At 39.5% G+C, this 15,461-nt stretch overlaps 1 protein-coding gene across 14 annotated transcripts in view; it reads right to left on the minus strand.

Annotated features, from left to right (window-relative positions):
* Positions 1-2,460: 2,460 nt before the first annotated feature.
* The window catches only part of KIDINS220 (kinase D interacting substrate 220), a 100,413-nt gene continuing 87,412 nt past the window's right edge, over positions 2,461-15,461 (minus strand). For 9 of the 14 annotated variants that reach the window (XM_082672392.1, XM_082672398.1, XM_082672395.1 and 6 more), the window contains 4 exons: positions 14,969-15,097; positions 12,929-13,027; positions 11,147-11,377; positions 4,198-8,684 (listed from right to left, as the gene is read on the minus strand). In XM_082672392.1, the coding sequence (XP_082528518.1) occupies positions 7,422-8,684; positions 11,147-11,377; positions 12,929-13,027; positions 14,969-15,097 (1,722 nt within the window). In that variant the 3' untranslated portion in view covers positions 4,198-7,421. Of the gene's footprint in view, positions 2,941-3,846; positions 3,905-4,197; positions 8,685-11,146; positions 11,378-12,928; positions 13,028-14,968; positions 15,098-15,461 lie in introns of those variants that run through there. The other 5 variants (XM_082672390.1, XM_082672388.1, XM_082672387.1 and 2 more) reach the window with 4 other exon arrangements.

The raw sequence follows: 15,461 nt of genomic DNA on the forward strand, positions 1-15,461 counted from the left end.
AGGATAGTAGCAATTAAGTCATGACGCTGTTATGAAGAGTAAATTAGTTAATAGATGTAGAGATCTTGGGAAAATGTCAGGCACATTATGTGTTCAATAAACGTAAACTTTTAAATTGTAACAACTGCATAACGATACTTTAAATATCCCAAATGAATATAGAATAATAACTGATAAAACAAATATTCAACACAAAATGTTGACTTTGGGGGGTCAGCTGAACATAAATCAGCACTAGTCCATTACTATTGCTAAAGATCACAACTCAACGTGACCACGGCATATATAATATTAAAGGAGCATCACGTTTCATCAATCCAAGCAAGACTCCATCAACTGCAGGATCTGTCGTTACTTTAGGAAACATTGAGGGGGAAATGCTGCCGTTGATGCTGTGGCTTATATTTCAGAAAAGTCAAAGTGTGAAAAAATGTGCACCTTGGAATTGATGCACCTTGGAATTGACCAGTCGGAAAAAAACTGGAAAGTGGTCAACAGCGTTAGATTGCAGACGCGTTTGTTTAAACAAAATGGTAGACATACAGTCTAATTTTCCCGTTGCCTTCTAAGGGTGGGAGCTGCATTTCCTGGACAGGAGTGGCCACTAACATAAGTTTAGCTTCTCTTCAACTACCAGTTCCTGCACTGGGGGCAGGAGCCTCCCAGGGACCACGTCCTGCCCCGGCTGCCAGGTACCAGGAGGAGGAACCGGGAGCCCCTGCGTTGCTCTAGGAGGCAGAAAGCTGAAAGAGTTGGTGGTGACGGAAGGTCTGTACTTACCACCAGATCCCAAGAGTCACCGATGCCTGGGTGGCCTGAGTCTTTGGATTACTAAAAGGGTTCCAGAGAAGTTGTGAAACTTTATTCTTTTCCCCATTCCCAACCTTGCTTAGTTCTTCCTGCAACCCACTCCATATTAGAAATTTGCAAAGTTTCTGGAGATGTAAGGAAAGAACTGGCTGATTGAAAACTACCTAACCCTAAAACCCTAAAATCCTCAAACTCTTCCAGGTTAGGTGTTATTTTAACAGACTTCCCTACCAGAACGAAAAGCAAAATTTTAAAGAGATGTCTTCAAAAAACACTGCTACTACAGCTGAAAACAAGATGCGTCGCAGTGTTGAGTCTGCCATGGATCATCCATGTCAAGTACCTAAGTGGCCAGGTGCCTATGAACTTCAAAAATGTTTGCTCTTCCTCCAGGGCATGCAGTTCACCGAATTCCCCAGCCTCCCTTGCCCCTCAGCACGACCAGGGGACTTAGGAAGGCCGATGGGATGGGCAGACACCACTTCCCATGCATGGTCCTCCACCCTCTCTCCTCCCCTGCACATCGACAGAACACAGAAGATGGGGCAGAGGACTCTGAAGCCTTGGAGGCTGGTGGAGCCACAGAATGAAGGAATCTGGGTCCCTGAATCTTTGTGAACTGTTACAGGAACAAGAAACAAACTTCAAATGTGTTAAGTCAATGAGATTTTGAGGTTGTTGTCTAGCCTACCTTAATAAAGAAATTTTCAATGAACCCACGATGGCCCACTCGTGTATAAAAGTCAGTAGAGAATCCCAGTATAACACATGAATTCTAGTTCAAATTTATCAGAGTGGTCAACCTGAGATAAGGAATAAGAAACAGCAATGAGAGCTGGTCAATGAAAATAATAACTAAAAAAAAAAAAGGTTGGAAAGCTGAGCTAGAGAAAGGGTAAACCTACATATCAGATTTGGGGGGATGGTCCTGATGTTAAATATCCTCACTATAATGATTTATCCCCATTTGGGCTCAGAGAAAACATGCTCACCATAGCTAAGTTATACCTAAAAATATTTCCAATATTCTTAAGTTAAATGTAGGATTGAACCATTTTAATTTGATTCTATAACTATATTAATTTATAAGATGGGCATCTCCACAAAGGACTAAACAAAGGGCTTAAAGCACACAGGCGGTTTTAAAATACATCCATGTAGAACAGATAGCCTAGCACTTTAAAGTGACAGCACTTAGCAAGATGGGCTGTGGATGTTCCTCCCTGAGAGTTTTTAACAAAGCATGGTGTCATGTCCTGAAAGATTCCCAGAGTCATAAGCTGAAAAGCTTATAGGGCCAGACAGGTAGCAGGTGGCTATAAAGTGATAGGGAAGGGCGGGGCCTGTAAGGAACTACAGACACACACACAGTGTGAAGGCATTCAGCATTTTTACAATGTGTGGGCAGACTCTCCTAGTTTAGGTATACCTTATTCACTCATCAAGTACTAACTGAATGTCCACTGGCTATCTGAAATCCAGGACTTGGCCTTTCTTGAGGTTTCTTTCCCATCCTAATGCTCTGAAGAATGTTTTATGGTAAAATGGATGAATACATGACAACCGATACAAAACTTAAGACACAAAAAGAGAGAAAAGAACCCAGGTAAAAGATAGAGGGAAAAAAACACAAAGAACTCAAAAAGCAAATAAATTCTTTAAAAATAAAGAGAGTTAAATTCGCATTAAGTATAACAATATACAGTCTACAAATTCTCAGAAACACAGATAAAAAGTGCAAGTGTCAGGAACTATGGTAATTTGAAAATGACAATCTAAATTTTTATTAGACATTTGACCAAGAAGATGCTATAAGATATGAAATGTCAGGTTATGTAGAGTTTATTTACATGCGTTTTGCTATACATTTGGGCTTCTATCTAAACCTTTACAAAAGGAACACTTCATTAAAATGAATTCAAATTTTACAACTACTTGGAACAAAGAACACTGGCCGAGGTGACAAGTCTCTCTTCTTCAGTCGACTGGAGAGCAGGCTTACTGAGTGGCAGATAGAATCTTCATTACCCCCTTGTGTCTGGTGAGGAAGCCAGCAACTGGGAGAAGGTAACCGAATTGTGAGGAGGAATGGTCTATGGGCAGGGTACTAAGATCTAGAGCCCTTCTTGCCTTGAAAGGAAATGAGGTAAATAAGTATGAAATATATGTTAAAATTAGAAAATGATAGTGGGTAATCAAGACAATCTTAATTATTTCAAACAACTCCTTAATTTGAATAATATGAAGCATGTAGTTCTATACTCTTTTTTAAAGTAAAATTTCATTTATTCAAGTTCTAATAATTGTTTGATAGACTGTTTTGTGCTTTGTTAAATCCCGGCAAAAACTAAGGGCTCGTAATATGTATCACTGGTGTAAATAACCCTCCACAGGCACATTAAGCCCAGGAGATTAGGGACCTAAGCTACTCTTCGTACACAGATGACTGTTGGTTATCCTGTATCGGCATTGTCAGAATATTCTGTGGACTTTAAAACAGTCCCACTGCCTTTCTTGTACAGTATTGCTGTAATTCACACTTTTGGCCAATTTTGCTTGGTCCTCACTCCAGTTAGGTCAAATCACTGGCATTTTTATTGACTTTTAAGGAATCATCCTACTAACAGTCTGGAAATAATTGCTCTTCCTTCTGAACTGATCCTTTTATTCTTACAAATTCTTTGTTTTCTTAATGCCTCACTGTAACTGGAAACTCAGGATAGAGCTCACCACATAGCCAGCCAGGCCTGTCCAGAGTCTTCTGCTCCAAGTGCTGGGAAGCCCCTTTAGGAAACCTCTCACCCACAGACCTGGGCACAGCAGACTTGGTGTTAACCAAGGCGGTGCTTTACCAGTGATTTTACTTAAAAAGCTTTGACCATGTAGGTGACAGTGGTTGATTTCTAGCAACTGTTTTAGATATTTCTTACTTAACTCTATTTCTTAAAGTGGTGAGAATGTAAATTCTCTAATTGGTGAGAACTGTTTCAACGGCGGCTTAAAACTAATTACTTTGAAAACTAATTTTTTACATACCTTAGCTTAAACTGGATCCCTCTGAAGATCTATCTATCTCAAGGGCAGCATTTTCTTCCTAGGCATGAAAGGTTTAAAATATGTAAGGTTTTAAATTCTCTTTCTAGTTAATCAGTCTCAACCAAGGATTCTCAACCTCTCTCAAGTGATGAGCCATTACATTAAAAGCCCATCCAAGTGCAGGCTCTCAGTTACAGACCAATTTCTATTTTTCAATTCATCTGCATAATTATAGTCTATGCTCAGAATTCTGAGGTAGGGAAGGGTAAGGGGCACCACAACCTGGAAATTAAAAATGCAGTCATTCCAGACAGCCCACCCAGGCTGGTCCAGCCCCACCCCCACCCAAAGCAAAAAAGGCTCCCCGGCTGTTCGGCTGTTTCTTCCCTTCTGCCAAGTGTCAGCACGGTTCTAGAAGGGCAGGAGGCGAAGGAGCCTAGATGTTCAGTGTCAAGTGTTTGTCAAAGAAGTTGATTTCATTGCTCCCTCCCATTTACCTGCTTCTTCCCTCAATGTCACTCATTCGTAGAGAGCACAGTGCCCTCTGGTTCTCTTTTCCTGGTAGTTATGCTGATTTACTCAAGGGTTAACCAGGAATTCAGGGATTTTTAAGCTCTGAATAGGCTGATACCTCTGAATAGGCTGAGAATTCCTGGTACAGCCAAAATCTATGTAGTTTTAAAACCTTTTAAATTTAGTATTTTAGCCAGAAGCATAAAGGATGTAATTTCATTCGAAAATATTTTCTAATGGTTAGTATTTGTAAGAAAAAAAATCCTGATTACAAGTATATTTCACACAGAACTATAACATGCAAGTGATCCAAAGAGTCCTCAATTTAAGACGAAGAATTTTAGCAAGTAAGTTTCTAAAATTATTTGGCTAGGCAATTAAAATGATTCTGACTGCTATAGAAAACTCAAATAAATAAAAATAAAAGACAAAAACAAGTTTTCCTGTTAATATTGAAAACGTTGGTTATTATGAATTTTACATTTCTCCAAATTTGAGAGCTGATCCTTAAATGCTCAGCATCCTGAAAGTTATATCAGTCGAGAGAGAGCAACAGCTTGTTCTCTAGTCTCTCCTACTGAAAGGCTGTCCTCGTAGGTACCACTCCATACGTCCACGGTGAATGGATCTGGCCTACGTTATGGTACATGAACAGAACTATCGGCGGCTTAAAGTAAAGGCAAAACGGTCTATAAAACATGGCAAGACTCTGAGGCAGAAGCTAAGGGACTAGCAAATTTAGAGCACCAATTCTCTTTTCCGTCATTTGTCACCCAGCTTAAAGCAGAGTTTTGCATATGTGAGAGTTAGGCTGAGCTATGGATTATAAATAGATACAGATACACATGCACATAGACACACAGATTCAAAGGGATGATGGTGTGACTCAATAACCCATCTGGTTTGTCAATTTCTAAAACACTATGAAAAAGCAAACTTTTCCAGAATGTTCATACAATAACTAAATTGATACCCTCCCAGGATCTGGAAAACCTACTTCTTGTAGTTACACAAATGCACGGTACAGAGCTGTGCCGTGGGCCCTAATGCTTCACAAAGGCACCATTCAGGCACTGAGCCACGCTGTCTAGGAAAGACTAGAGAGAGCAGCTCAGAACACTCCTGCAGCTGCACGACCGCTACATGCACCTGAACGTTTTTAATGAACTTTAGACCTCTGACAAAACAAACACACAAATTACTTTATTTTTAATTGAATTGTGAATCATCGTCACTATAGTGAATAAAAATTCATGACTCAGAATAGCATGCAACTTTTTTTATTGTTTTCTAAATCTATCTGTACACTTAATACTCTGGTATTAACTTTACAAACAGAATAAAGAATACACTACAGTGATATTAAGCTGCATCTACTCACCTGAAAAGGAACAAAGTATCGCCCCTGAAATAATTACTAATTACACAGTACTGCAGACTAATAAACACTGTAAGTACTAAAATGTTAACATTTCAACATACAATGTCAACAACATCCTGCCTTCTTTTGTAATTGGTTAAAACATTTGTTAAGGTCATGCAAAATAAACACTTTATGAAAATGTTAGATTACACTCAAACATCAAGGCAATGAAACCCAAAAGAGCAACTTTTTAATGCAACGACTGGTCAAGTAGATAAACTATTCAGCATATTAAAAATCCAGTAAGTGAAAAACATCAAAAATGTAAACACTAAATTTAGGTAACTGCTCCTCTATGATCTCACCACCTACAATCTTATCTGTGACTGAAGATATACTACCAAAATTGTTCTACATAAGTAAGCTATGTTAAAATGACCAAAAAAATGTCAATACATGATGCCAGGGTAAATTTCTAGTCCACACAATAGTTAAATGTGATCATTCTCTTAACTCTGCTAACAGTAAATGAAAAGTCACACCCAGATTTATCTTCTGTTCACTCCTGCTTTGTTACATGTTTTTAAACTTTTGTCTACAAGTATTTCTTATGAACCTCTCCCAGAATTAACATGCCGATTTAGGAACAGGTGAAGCAGATAAACCTTGCCCTGGTATAGAAGGCAGTGATTTCGGTTTCCCTAACTAAGTATTTCCTTGTCACTTGTCAACTGTCACGGACCCTTCTGCTATAGTTATGTCCTCAGTCTCCCATTCCATGAAGATTTTTAGTGCCTATTATTATCCATGTCTCCCTGATTCTCCCAGAGAAAGAATTCATTTTTTTCCTCTCATCGCTCGGCTCACTAAGGAAAGCTGAGCACACAATTTAAAGGAGCTACAGAGTAGACCAGGGCGGGTTCTCGGGCAGGTGGATGGTGCTTGAAGCCATGTCTGGGATCTGGAGAGAAGAGCATCCAGGTCATAGGAAGGTGATCGGCCCCTCTCCATGGGCCACTCTCCTAGCAGCTCACAATGACCCAGTTACTGGGGCTCTACTTTGGGCACTGTTGACTCACATTCTTACCAATTTTTAAAGCCCTCTTTATATTTTCTACTTAAAATTTAAAAACTCCTTGATAAGCAATTTGTCTATTATACAGAACACCGGTTTGCAACTTACAGAGCATTAACCTTTAGTCTCTAGGCTATTCCATAAGCTGTAAGTTCTTATGTTTCACCCCTTAAGAGCAAAATGTGCTTCTGGTTCATTTAACATCATGTCTTCCCTCAAATATTTAATGAATGAATGTTCTACGGAAGGGGTCTCTAGCTTTTAATTTCTGTTGGTGAATTAAGCCCTTTATATTTAATAAACTACTTCTGACCTATCTTTATACTCATCTTGTCTTGCAGTTATATGCCAACGAAAGGTGCAATAACAATATTGGGTTTTTAAGCTGCTAAGTACAAAGACAACGGGGGCTGACAGATGGACCAGGCTATCTTATACTTCCCTCTGTTGTACAGTGTATGTCTCTTTCACCAAAGACCTTCTCATCCGTTAATTATTTGTGAGTGAAATGTACAGGTGGTGTGCGTGGATGGATTCACCATAAAACTCAGGGCAGTCTTGTCACAGGGATTATAGTAACACTATTCTGCTTTTGCTTGTTTTTCTTAAAGTTGCTTGTTTTTCTTAAAGAATGCTTTCTCTTTCTTCTCCAAAGCCTGTACTATCAGAAGAGGCTACTGCGTGCAGCTCTGAAGAATCTTTCGAGAGCCTCATATAACTTGAACGCTGGCTTCTCTTATGCGTCATGCTTTTTAGATTTTCATTCTGAATGGCAGTTGAGTGGGAAGTGGAACCAGACCTCAAGATGACTTGGGGCGTCTCCCTAAGCCCCTCCATTTCATCAGAATTCTGGTTGGCTCTGTTGGCTGGAGCACTGTTGTTGTTCAGAGTCACAGTGCTGGGTGTGCGGTTCAGATTGTAGGCTTTGTGGCACGCTGGCCAGTTTTCTTCAGGGCTGCTGGCTATCAAGCTGCATTCGGAAGGGCTTTTCTTGTCTTCTGAACAAATGGACATCCGAGCTACAAGTGGGTCTTGCAGGCCACTCAAGCTATGTGGTATTCCCCGTTTTCCACTGTGGCTGTCATCTTCGAGCTCTATGAGATTTGCCTTTTCAAGCTGGGAGTCATCAGCTGCTTCATTGTGAAGGGAGTGATTGGGAGAGCTCTCATTGGATCTCACTCCCGAATCAGATGAGTCCTTTTTGTCAAGGAGGGCGTCTGATAAATACTCTTTTGCCTTAATGAAGGTTCTAATAGGCTCCGCACTGTGTTCTGGAGACTTCAACACTCTCTCTACTTTCCCTTCAGCTTTTTTGTCTCTGTCATCTTTGAGCAGTGGAGTATTGTCTGATTCTTCTGTCCCAGACTCATCTTCATCACTTGGAAGTTTCTGATAGCGCAGCCCACCTCCCTTCAGCTTCAAATCTGTCTGGAAGAGACCTGACCTTTCTGAGGACTTCTTGCTTGGGAGAAGCTTGCTGCCTGACTGATCAGATTTTTCATCCTCTTCAGTGATAGGATCCAGGGGTGAGACATCGTTAGTGGAAACTCCTGATGAGGAATAATCTATAACATCTCCCCTCTTCATTAAAAATGACTTCCTTCCATCATCTGGCTTTGGTTCACTATCCCTCCCTTTCTCTGGTTCTAGATTAGAGTGAATGGAGCCCCCGGATGAACTCTGACCCATGTAATATGTGCTGTGTGGAGAAGACCTGCCGCTCATTGTTGTGGAACCCGTGCCCCCTTCTAACTGAGACATCTGGGCAATATATTCTCTATAGGCATCTCTATACTCAGCCTGCACCTTATCAGTAAGCTTTGAAATTTCAATACTGGAATCCTGGGAAGTGAGACTCGATAGACTTGGGGTTCTGCGAGTTTGTGACTGTAAAGACAAAAAAATAATAATAATTTAAGATTCAAATAAACCCAAAAAAAGGCACAATAAACATCAGCTTAGGAAATTATATATATATATATATATATATAAAAATATATAAATATATAAATAAATAAATATATATATATATATATGGACAATAAGAATTTTTAAAGTCCTTAAAATACCAAATTCTTTTAGAAGAATTCTGCATAACACAGTTTAACAAAAGCTGTGAACTTATGAATAATTTTACTGTTATTAGAAAGCTTTATACAAATTTTAATAAAATTAGTTTATTGTTAATATTTAAAAGTATAATTTAAGGTTATATTAACAAATAACCTTAGGACTTGTTTTTATCATTTCCAACTTTTAAATTTATTTACGGCAAAAGTCACCTTCATTGATAAAATATAAAAGTTCCCCTTAGAAAAGAGAAAGAAGATGAGAGCTAAGATACATCTCAAAAACAAAATACTCAAGTCTTTAAATGTATGTTAAATAGAACCTTTCTCAACTTGCACGACATGAAGTTTCTGTCAAATTCCAGTTCAGTGAAAAAAAAATGTACTCAAAATGCAAAAAAAAAGAGAAAAAAACAGATTTTAAAAGGAAAAGTATAAAGTGCAATGGAAAAGATAAATACAGGATCCAAATGAACAAAAATGGAAGCCTTGAGGTCAACATTCAGGTCCAAGTAAACAGAAATAAAATATTTTTAAAAGTTTGATTTCCAATGTGAAGTTTTAGGACGAGAATTGCTTCAGACCCCAGAAAAGGTTAATAGCATGAGGAATAAAAAGTAAAGATTAGGAAAAAGAGGAAGGAAATGGAAGAAAAAGAATCAAGGAAGTTTAAGAAAGGGCAAGAGCAAAGGTTGAAACGAAGCAGAAATAAGGCAGAGTCTTCCTGCCACCGGGAGAAAATGACCCAGCTCCCTGAGAAGGTTCCCTGAGACCCAGTTCAGGACAGTGCCGCCCTCACTCTCAAATGCAGTATGTGGACCCCTTCTCAGGGGATCCACGAGGTCTAAACTATTTTCCTAGGAATATGAAGATGACCTTTGCCTTTCCACTCTCATTCTCACAATAGGGTACAGTGGAGTCTCCAGAGGTTGGTTCATGTGTGACCTCCCAGGAGATTCAACACAGAAGCAGATATAGGAATCTAGCTGTCTTCTACAAAGGCAGGCATTAAAGAGATTTGTAACACAGTATCATTTTCAGTAAATATGTTTTGTTTTGGAAAATAGTCATTTTTCATAAAAATGTTATTTATGTTAACATATAATTGGTTTAAGTTTCTCAGTTTTTATTTCTAATATAGTAAATACTGACAGATAAAACTTACATAAACAAAGGCTCTTTGGGGGTCTTCAATAATTTTTAAGAGTGTAAAAGGATTCTGAGATTTAAAAAAAGTTTGAGAACTGCTGCATTGATAGGAAGGCTGTGAGACTTTCCAGGTCACGGTGGTAAATACCAAGTATGGAAAAGCAGAGGATGAGGATTTCTTAAGAAATGTTAAAAGGAATTCCAGGGAAAAGAAAGGAATTACTGTTGTTGAAACAGGGAGATAAAAGGGTCAAGTGCGGACTTATCATAAAATAAGGAAATTTTTATCTTAGTTAACACCCAATAAAATGGCTTCTCAACTTAAAGAAATAAGATTGATAGTACGTAGAAAAAGATAATAACAACCAAAAAATATTTTTACTACCAAATCAAACACAACACCCTTAAAAATGGTAGACCTAACAGGTACTCCTTTCTCTAAATACGGCTCCCTTTCAGTAGAGAGTTCTTGGTGGCTACTTACTACTTTTCCTCCCTTGCCTGTCTTCTCTCTGCTCTGTACCCTGCTCTAGGTCTTTTCCTAGTTTATTTTTCTTCTCGTCCAGCCCTTACTCCTTCTCACGTTCTCTCACTTTTGTTTTTATTCCTGATCCTCGTCTCTCCTCCCTCTTCTAAGAACATCCAAAGAAAGAACTCAGCCGTATCTAACACCAGATAATAAAAAGAAAACGAATATCCACGAACAGTGTGCAACATACGTACTGAAAAACCAGGTTATGGTGCTCAAAGGGATAACATGGCAGGTTATCCAATAAAGATGTGTTTTAGCCAATGATTACTGAATTTAACAAGGAAACAGCAAGTGAAAGATGAACTCAGCTAACCACCTAAGTAGGCCAGTTCCTGTTCACCCTCGATGCCATGACTCTATTTTATTATGTTCTCAATTCTTATCAATTTCTGAAATCATGTTATTTTCTTTTTGTTCTACTGACTGTCCTCTCCAGAAAAACACAGCTCCTGGAGAGTAGGGACTCCTCCCTCCATCCTCTTCAGTCAGGGACTCATTAAAGATTTTCTGAATGACTATATAAATGCACCGACATAATCTCGGAGAATTAACCACCACCCTCTTCTTCAGTAATATGAAAAATGGCATTTAATAAATACCTGCCAACTTAGGTTACTGTGACGTGGGGCCCCTTCATCCAGGCCGAGTGTGTTCAGCTCTTCAAAGCTGAAGTTCAGTGTATAGGGAGTCTGACTGGAGAGCTCGGTGTGAGGCAACTCGTGTGCCGAGCGGTGCGCAGATTCACCGCGAGGAACTGAGCTGCTGTTTTCACTCAGTAAACGTGGGTCCTCAGGGACCACCTGGTTTTCTGCATTTCTCATTTCTAGTACCTTGAGAGAGAGAAAAAAAAAAAGTCATCAGTATCCGCACTGACACATCACATTCTAGAAGCTTTAGAAATTATCTTAAAAATTAAACATAAAGTTACTCTAATGGAAATGAGAAAGCATACTTTCTGTAAGTGAATTTCAAATACATTTGTTCTTATCTGCTTATCTTTCTACATTAATAATACAACTGACCCTTGAACAACACAGGTTTGAACTGTGCAGGTCTGCTTACACGCAGATATTTTTCACTAGTGAAGACGGCAATATTTTCTACATAGTCCAGGGTAGGTTGAATCCGCAGATGCGGAGGAAACTTGGATACGGAGGGTTGACTCTGTTGTCAGTGGATTAATCTCCGAGTTGTTCAAGGATCATCTATACTAAAAGAAGTACAGTCGCCCCTCAGAATCTAGTGGTTTTGCACCTGCAGATTCAACCAATCACAGATTGAAAATATTCGGAAAACAATTCCAGGAAGTTCCAAAAATCAACACGAATTTGCCACACACTGGCAACTATTTACACAGCATTTACATTGTATGAGGCATCATAAGTAATCTAGAGGTGATTTAAAGTATACAGGAGGATGTGTGTAGTATGCAAATATTACTATGCCATTTTATATACGGCACTTAAGCAGCTGAAGATTTTGGTATCCACCGGAGTCCTGGAACCACCCACCCACAGATACTGACAGATAACCGTAATGACAACAACCATCACATATATACTATACTCTAATTTGACCACTGTGTTACTACTTTAATTTAAAATTTAACTTAAGAACAAAACAAAATGCAACTGGAGTGTGTCAAAGAGAACCACAGCTGGACAGTAGCTAAAGCAGTAAAAACAGATTTTAACCAGGAACTATCGCAACGGGGAAAAACGGACCTCAGGATAGAACTGGGCTCAATTCCAAAAGCAGCGCAGACACGTGGGCATTTACAGCCCAGGAACGAGGCGGGGGTGAATGGATGGAAAGTTGCTAAGAGGAAGCATCAGGGGTAAGGGGGGGTGGGATTCTGGTTGAACTGACCTGACAGGATACCTTCTGGAGGCAGGCCTGGGGTCTAGGACCTCACGGGGAGCAGAGGAGGGGTGCAGGATGAGGAATGTAATCGGATAGCGATAGCGAAGGTGATCAGACACTGAGGGTGAGGTTCTTTCTCAACTGACTTAACAGGATGCTTCCTACAACGGGGCAATGCAGGCGCAACGAGGACAGACACCAAGGTCGAGGCCTAGAGGCTTCGGGAAGCCTGACTGAGTGAGGTCAAGGAGAGTGTCCTGTTCAATAAAAGCATGGAGAATTGGCAGGTGGCCTCTCTCCCAGATTTCCAAGTGAAATGCCCAAAAGGCAAACGGTGCTAAGTGCTGCTGTGTATATTCTACATAACAGGATACACAAGAGCTGTACACATACGTGTAAAATGTAATTTTTACATGTTTTTTTAAAAATATAGGAAAATATCAGTTTAGACCAGTACTTACTGGCACTTGTTTTATAAAATGTTGTAAATAATTCTACAAACATTAAAAATGTCTTACTGTGCTCCTAAAAAGATGCCAGTCTCCAAAATTCATATTCATTTCCTTCTTCAGTTCATCGATGTTACACTGAGCTAACACACGGCCATTTATGTTTGCCTGAATAAAAACAAACACAAAGATAAACAAAATGTGAGAGATTCTGAACTTCTAGTGATTAAAAAGTACATTTATATCAGAGACTAGAAAATACTGACCTGAAGAAGGTTACCACCCCATGTAATGATTAATAAACAAGCAGAATCTGACTAACACAAGCCACTCCATGCTCTTCCAAGTGTCTTAGGCGCTCGAGTAAAATAAATCATTCTTCAGGGACCAGCCCGAGAGCTCACCCTCCAACTATTTCCAAAACTACCTATTCTGCCATAAGCAATACCAAAACTGTTAGCTTTTTCCCTCTAATCATAAAACATGAACACGAAGGCAAGCTGCTGGGAGGGGACAAAGACATCTGTCAGCATGTTGGTCACTGATGAACTTCTAAATGAAGTGAAGCGCTGACAAACTTGTTTATCAACTTTACGAGATAACTTCAGCCACCAAGAATGTCCACCAACAAATTTCCCAGTCTATTAAATTCACAGAAAATGATCTTGTCACTATTGGGTCTCCGTAATTCCAGTCCCTTCCAAGTAAGAAATGATAGAATTTTCTTTATTAATAACAGGTAGCTTACTTATTTTACAAAATACAAAACCTGACTTTATTAACTGTGGTAAAATTATGGAATACCTGGGTTTAAAACCAAAAGAATGCTCAGTTTCCAAGTTAATTCTGAAGAAAAGAATGTACAGAGCAAGCCTACAGCAGAGGTCCTGCTGTAGAAATGCAAGGAGCTTAGCAGCACTTAAGAAACCAGTTGCTACGATGGGCTTCAAACAGCCAAGGCCTGAGAGTAAAGAGCTGAGTGGGCAGAGAACCGCTGTCCTGAGGGAAACAAAATCCCCACAAAGGGCTCACGTGGAGAACTCCCTCTTCCCTGACGCTCACCAAGCTGCCGTGAGGAGAGTCAGGTTTGTACCTTGGAAAGGCAGTGCTTGACACTTTCGCAAATGGGGATGAACACTAAACAGATCTATGAGAAAACGAACATTATCCGAACCTTTCTGACCAAACATAGTTTAAGATTAGTGAAATGGTATATGTGCTCGTAATTCTTTTAAAACCTTTTTAGATGCCAGACTTTAAAGTATGTAAATATTACAGGCTTGTTGTTCATGTTCTCCTTCACTGTATCTCTGATAGAAAAAGTATAACTTAGTGGAAGTATCTATTAAAACGGGGACTGGGTTAGCCTTGTAGATGGGAAGCCTCCTCAAAATCCCAGGCTCGTGGTAGTTACCGGAATTGCAAGAAAAGATCTCGGAAGAAATAAACTTCCTCAAATGCATTAGCCTTGCAAACCCAAACCTCTGAGGTATTTTCAAACGGGACATGATCAGAAGTCCTCTAAGACATGAAAGTGAGAATCTGAGGAAAATGAAGTAAGTATGGTTTACTTGGATACTTATTAAGTCACAAATAAATATTATAATTAAAGAAAATGTAACATAAAAGAAAAGGCCTTCAAATGTTCTATGTTGCATATTGGAAATATAAGTTATTGTTAATCTTAATGTGAAATCCTTTAGAACTTTGTACTTCTCATCAAAGCATTTTTGACTTATATTAGATTTTTTTTTTTTGGCCATGCCGCGTGGCTTGTGGGACATTAGTTCCCTGACCAGGGATGGAACCCAGGCAGTGAAAGCACCACGGCCTAACCACTGGACCGCCAGGGAACTCCCCCTTATATTAGATCATTTTACAGGAATGTTGTAATACAACACTTTATTTTCTTTTATCCATTTCTAAACTAAGGGATAAAGGGGCAATTTTAGGATACAAATAGTAAGAAACCTGTTTCCACCTAGAGCTTTCCCATTTCAACAGAGAACTCGTCTTTGAGAAGCTAAATACAAAGTGCTCGCCATGCACAGATCCCGCCACTGGCGCCCTCAGCCCTGTCTCGAGTCAGCGGGGAAACATGCTGGTCACCTTCTTGATGGTCGCACAATACTGAGGCAGCATGCTCTGGTCCAGCCCTTCTATTTGTTTCAGTTTCTCACAAACCGCATCCACATTCATTGAATTCAGTGATATTGTTCCTGAGGCTGGGCCTGATCCCTAGATAAGTCGTGGAAAAATACATGTATGAATAGCATTTAATGTCAGATATACGCAGTCATGTGACAGAGAAACTTGTGAAGTTACACTGTGAGTACTCTGATTAACAATACATTTTCAAACTAAAGTAAAGACAGCGAATGTGTGCAGTATGGGGAAATGCCATTAGGGAACAGATTTAGCTACTGTTATACCTTAACAAGTATCTTTTATTATAGCAGACACAGCCTGATCAAAACCACTCTTCTAAGAAGACAGAACATTCCACGAGCCAAGCCAAGGCCAACTGCAAGAGAGCCTAACTTCAAACCTCAAGAGAGAAGAGTGTAGCCCTTAATAACAGAAGGACAGGGGGTTAAAAAAA

This window comes from Grampus griseus (assembly GCF_964374135.1).
Source record: "Grampus griseus genome assembly, chromosome: 15".
NCBI lineage: Eukaryota > Metazoa > Chordata > Mammalia > Artiodactyla > Delphinidae > Grampus > Grampus griseus.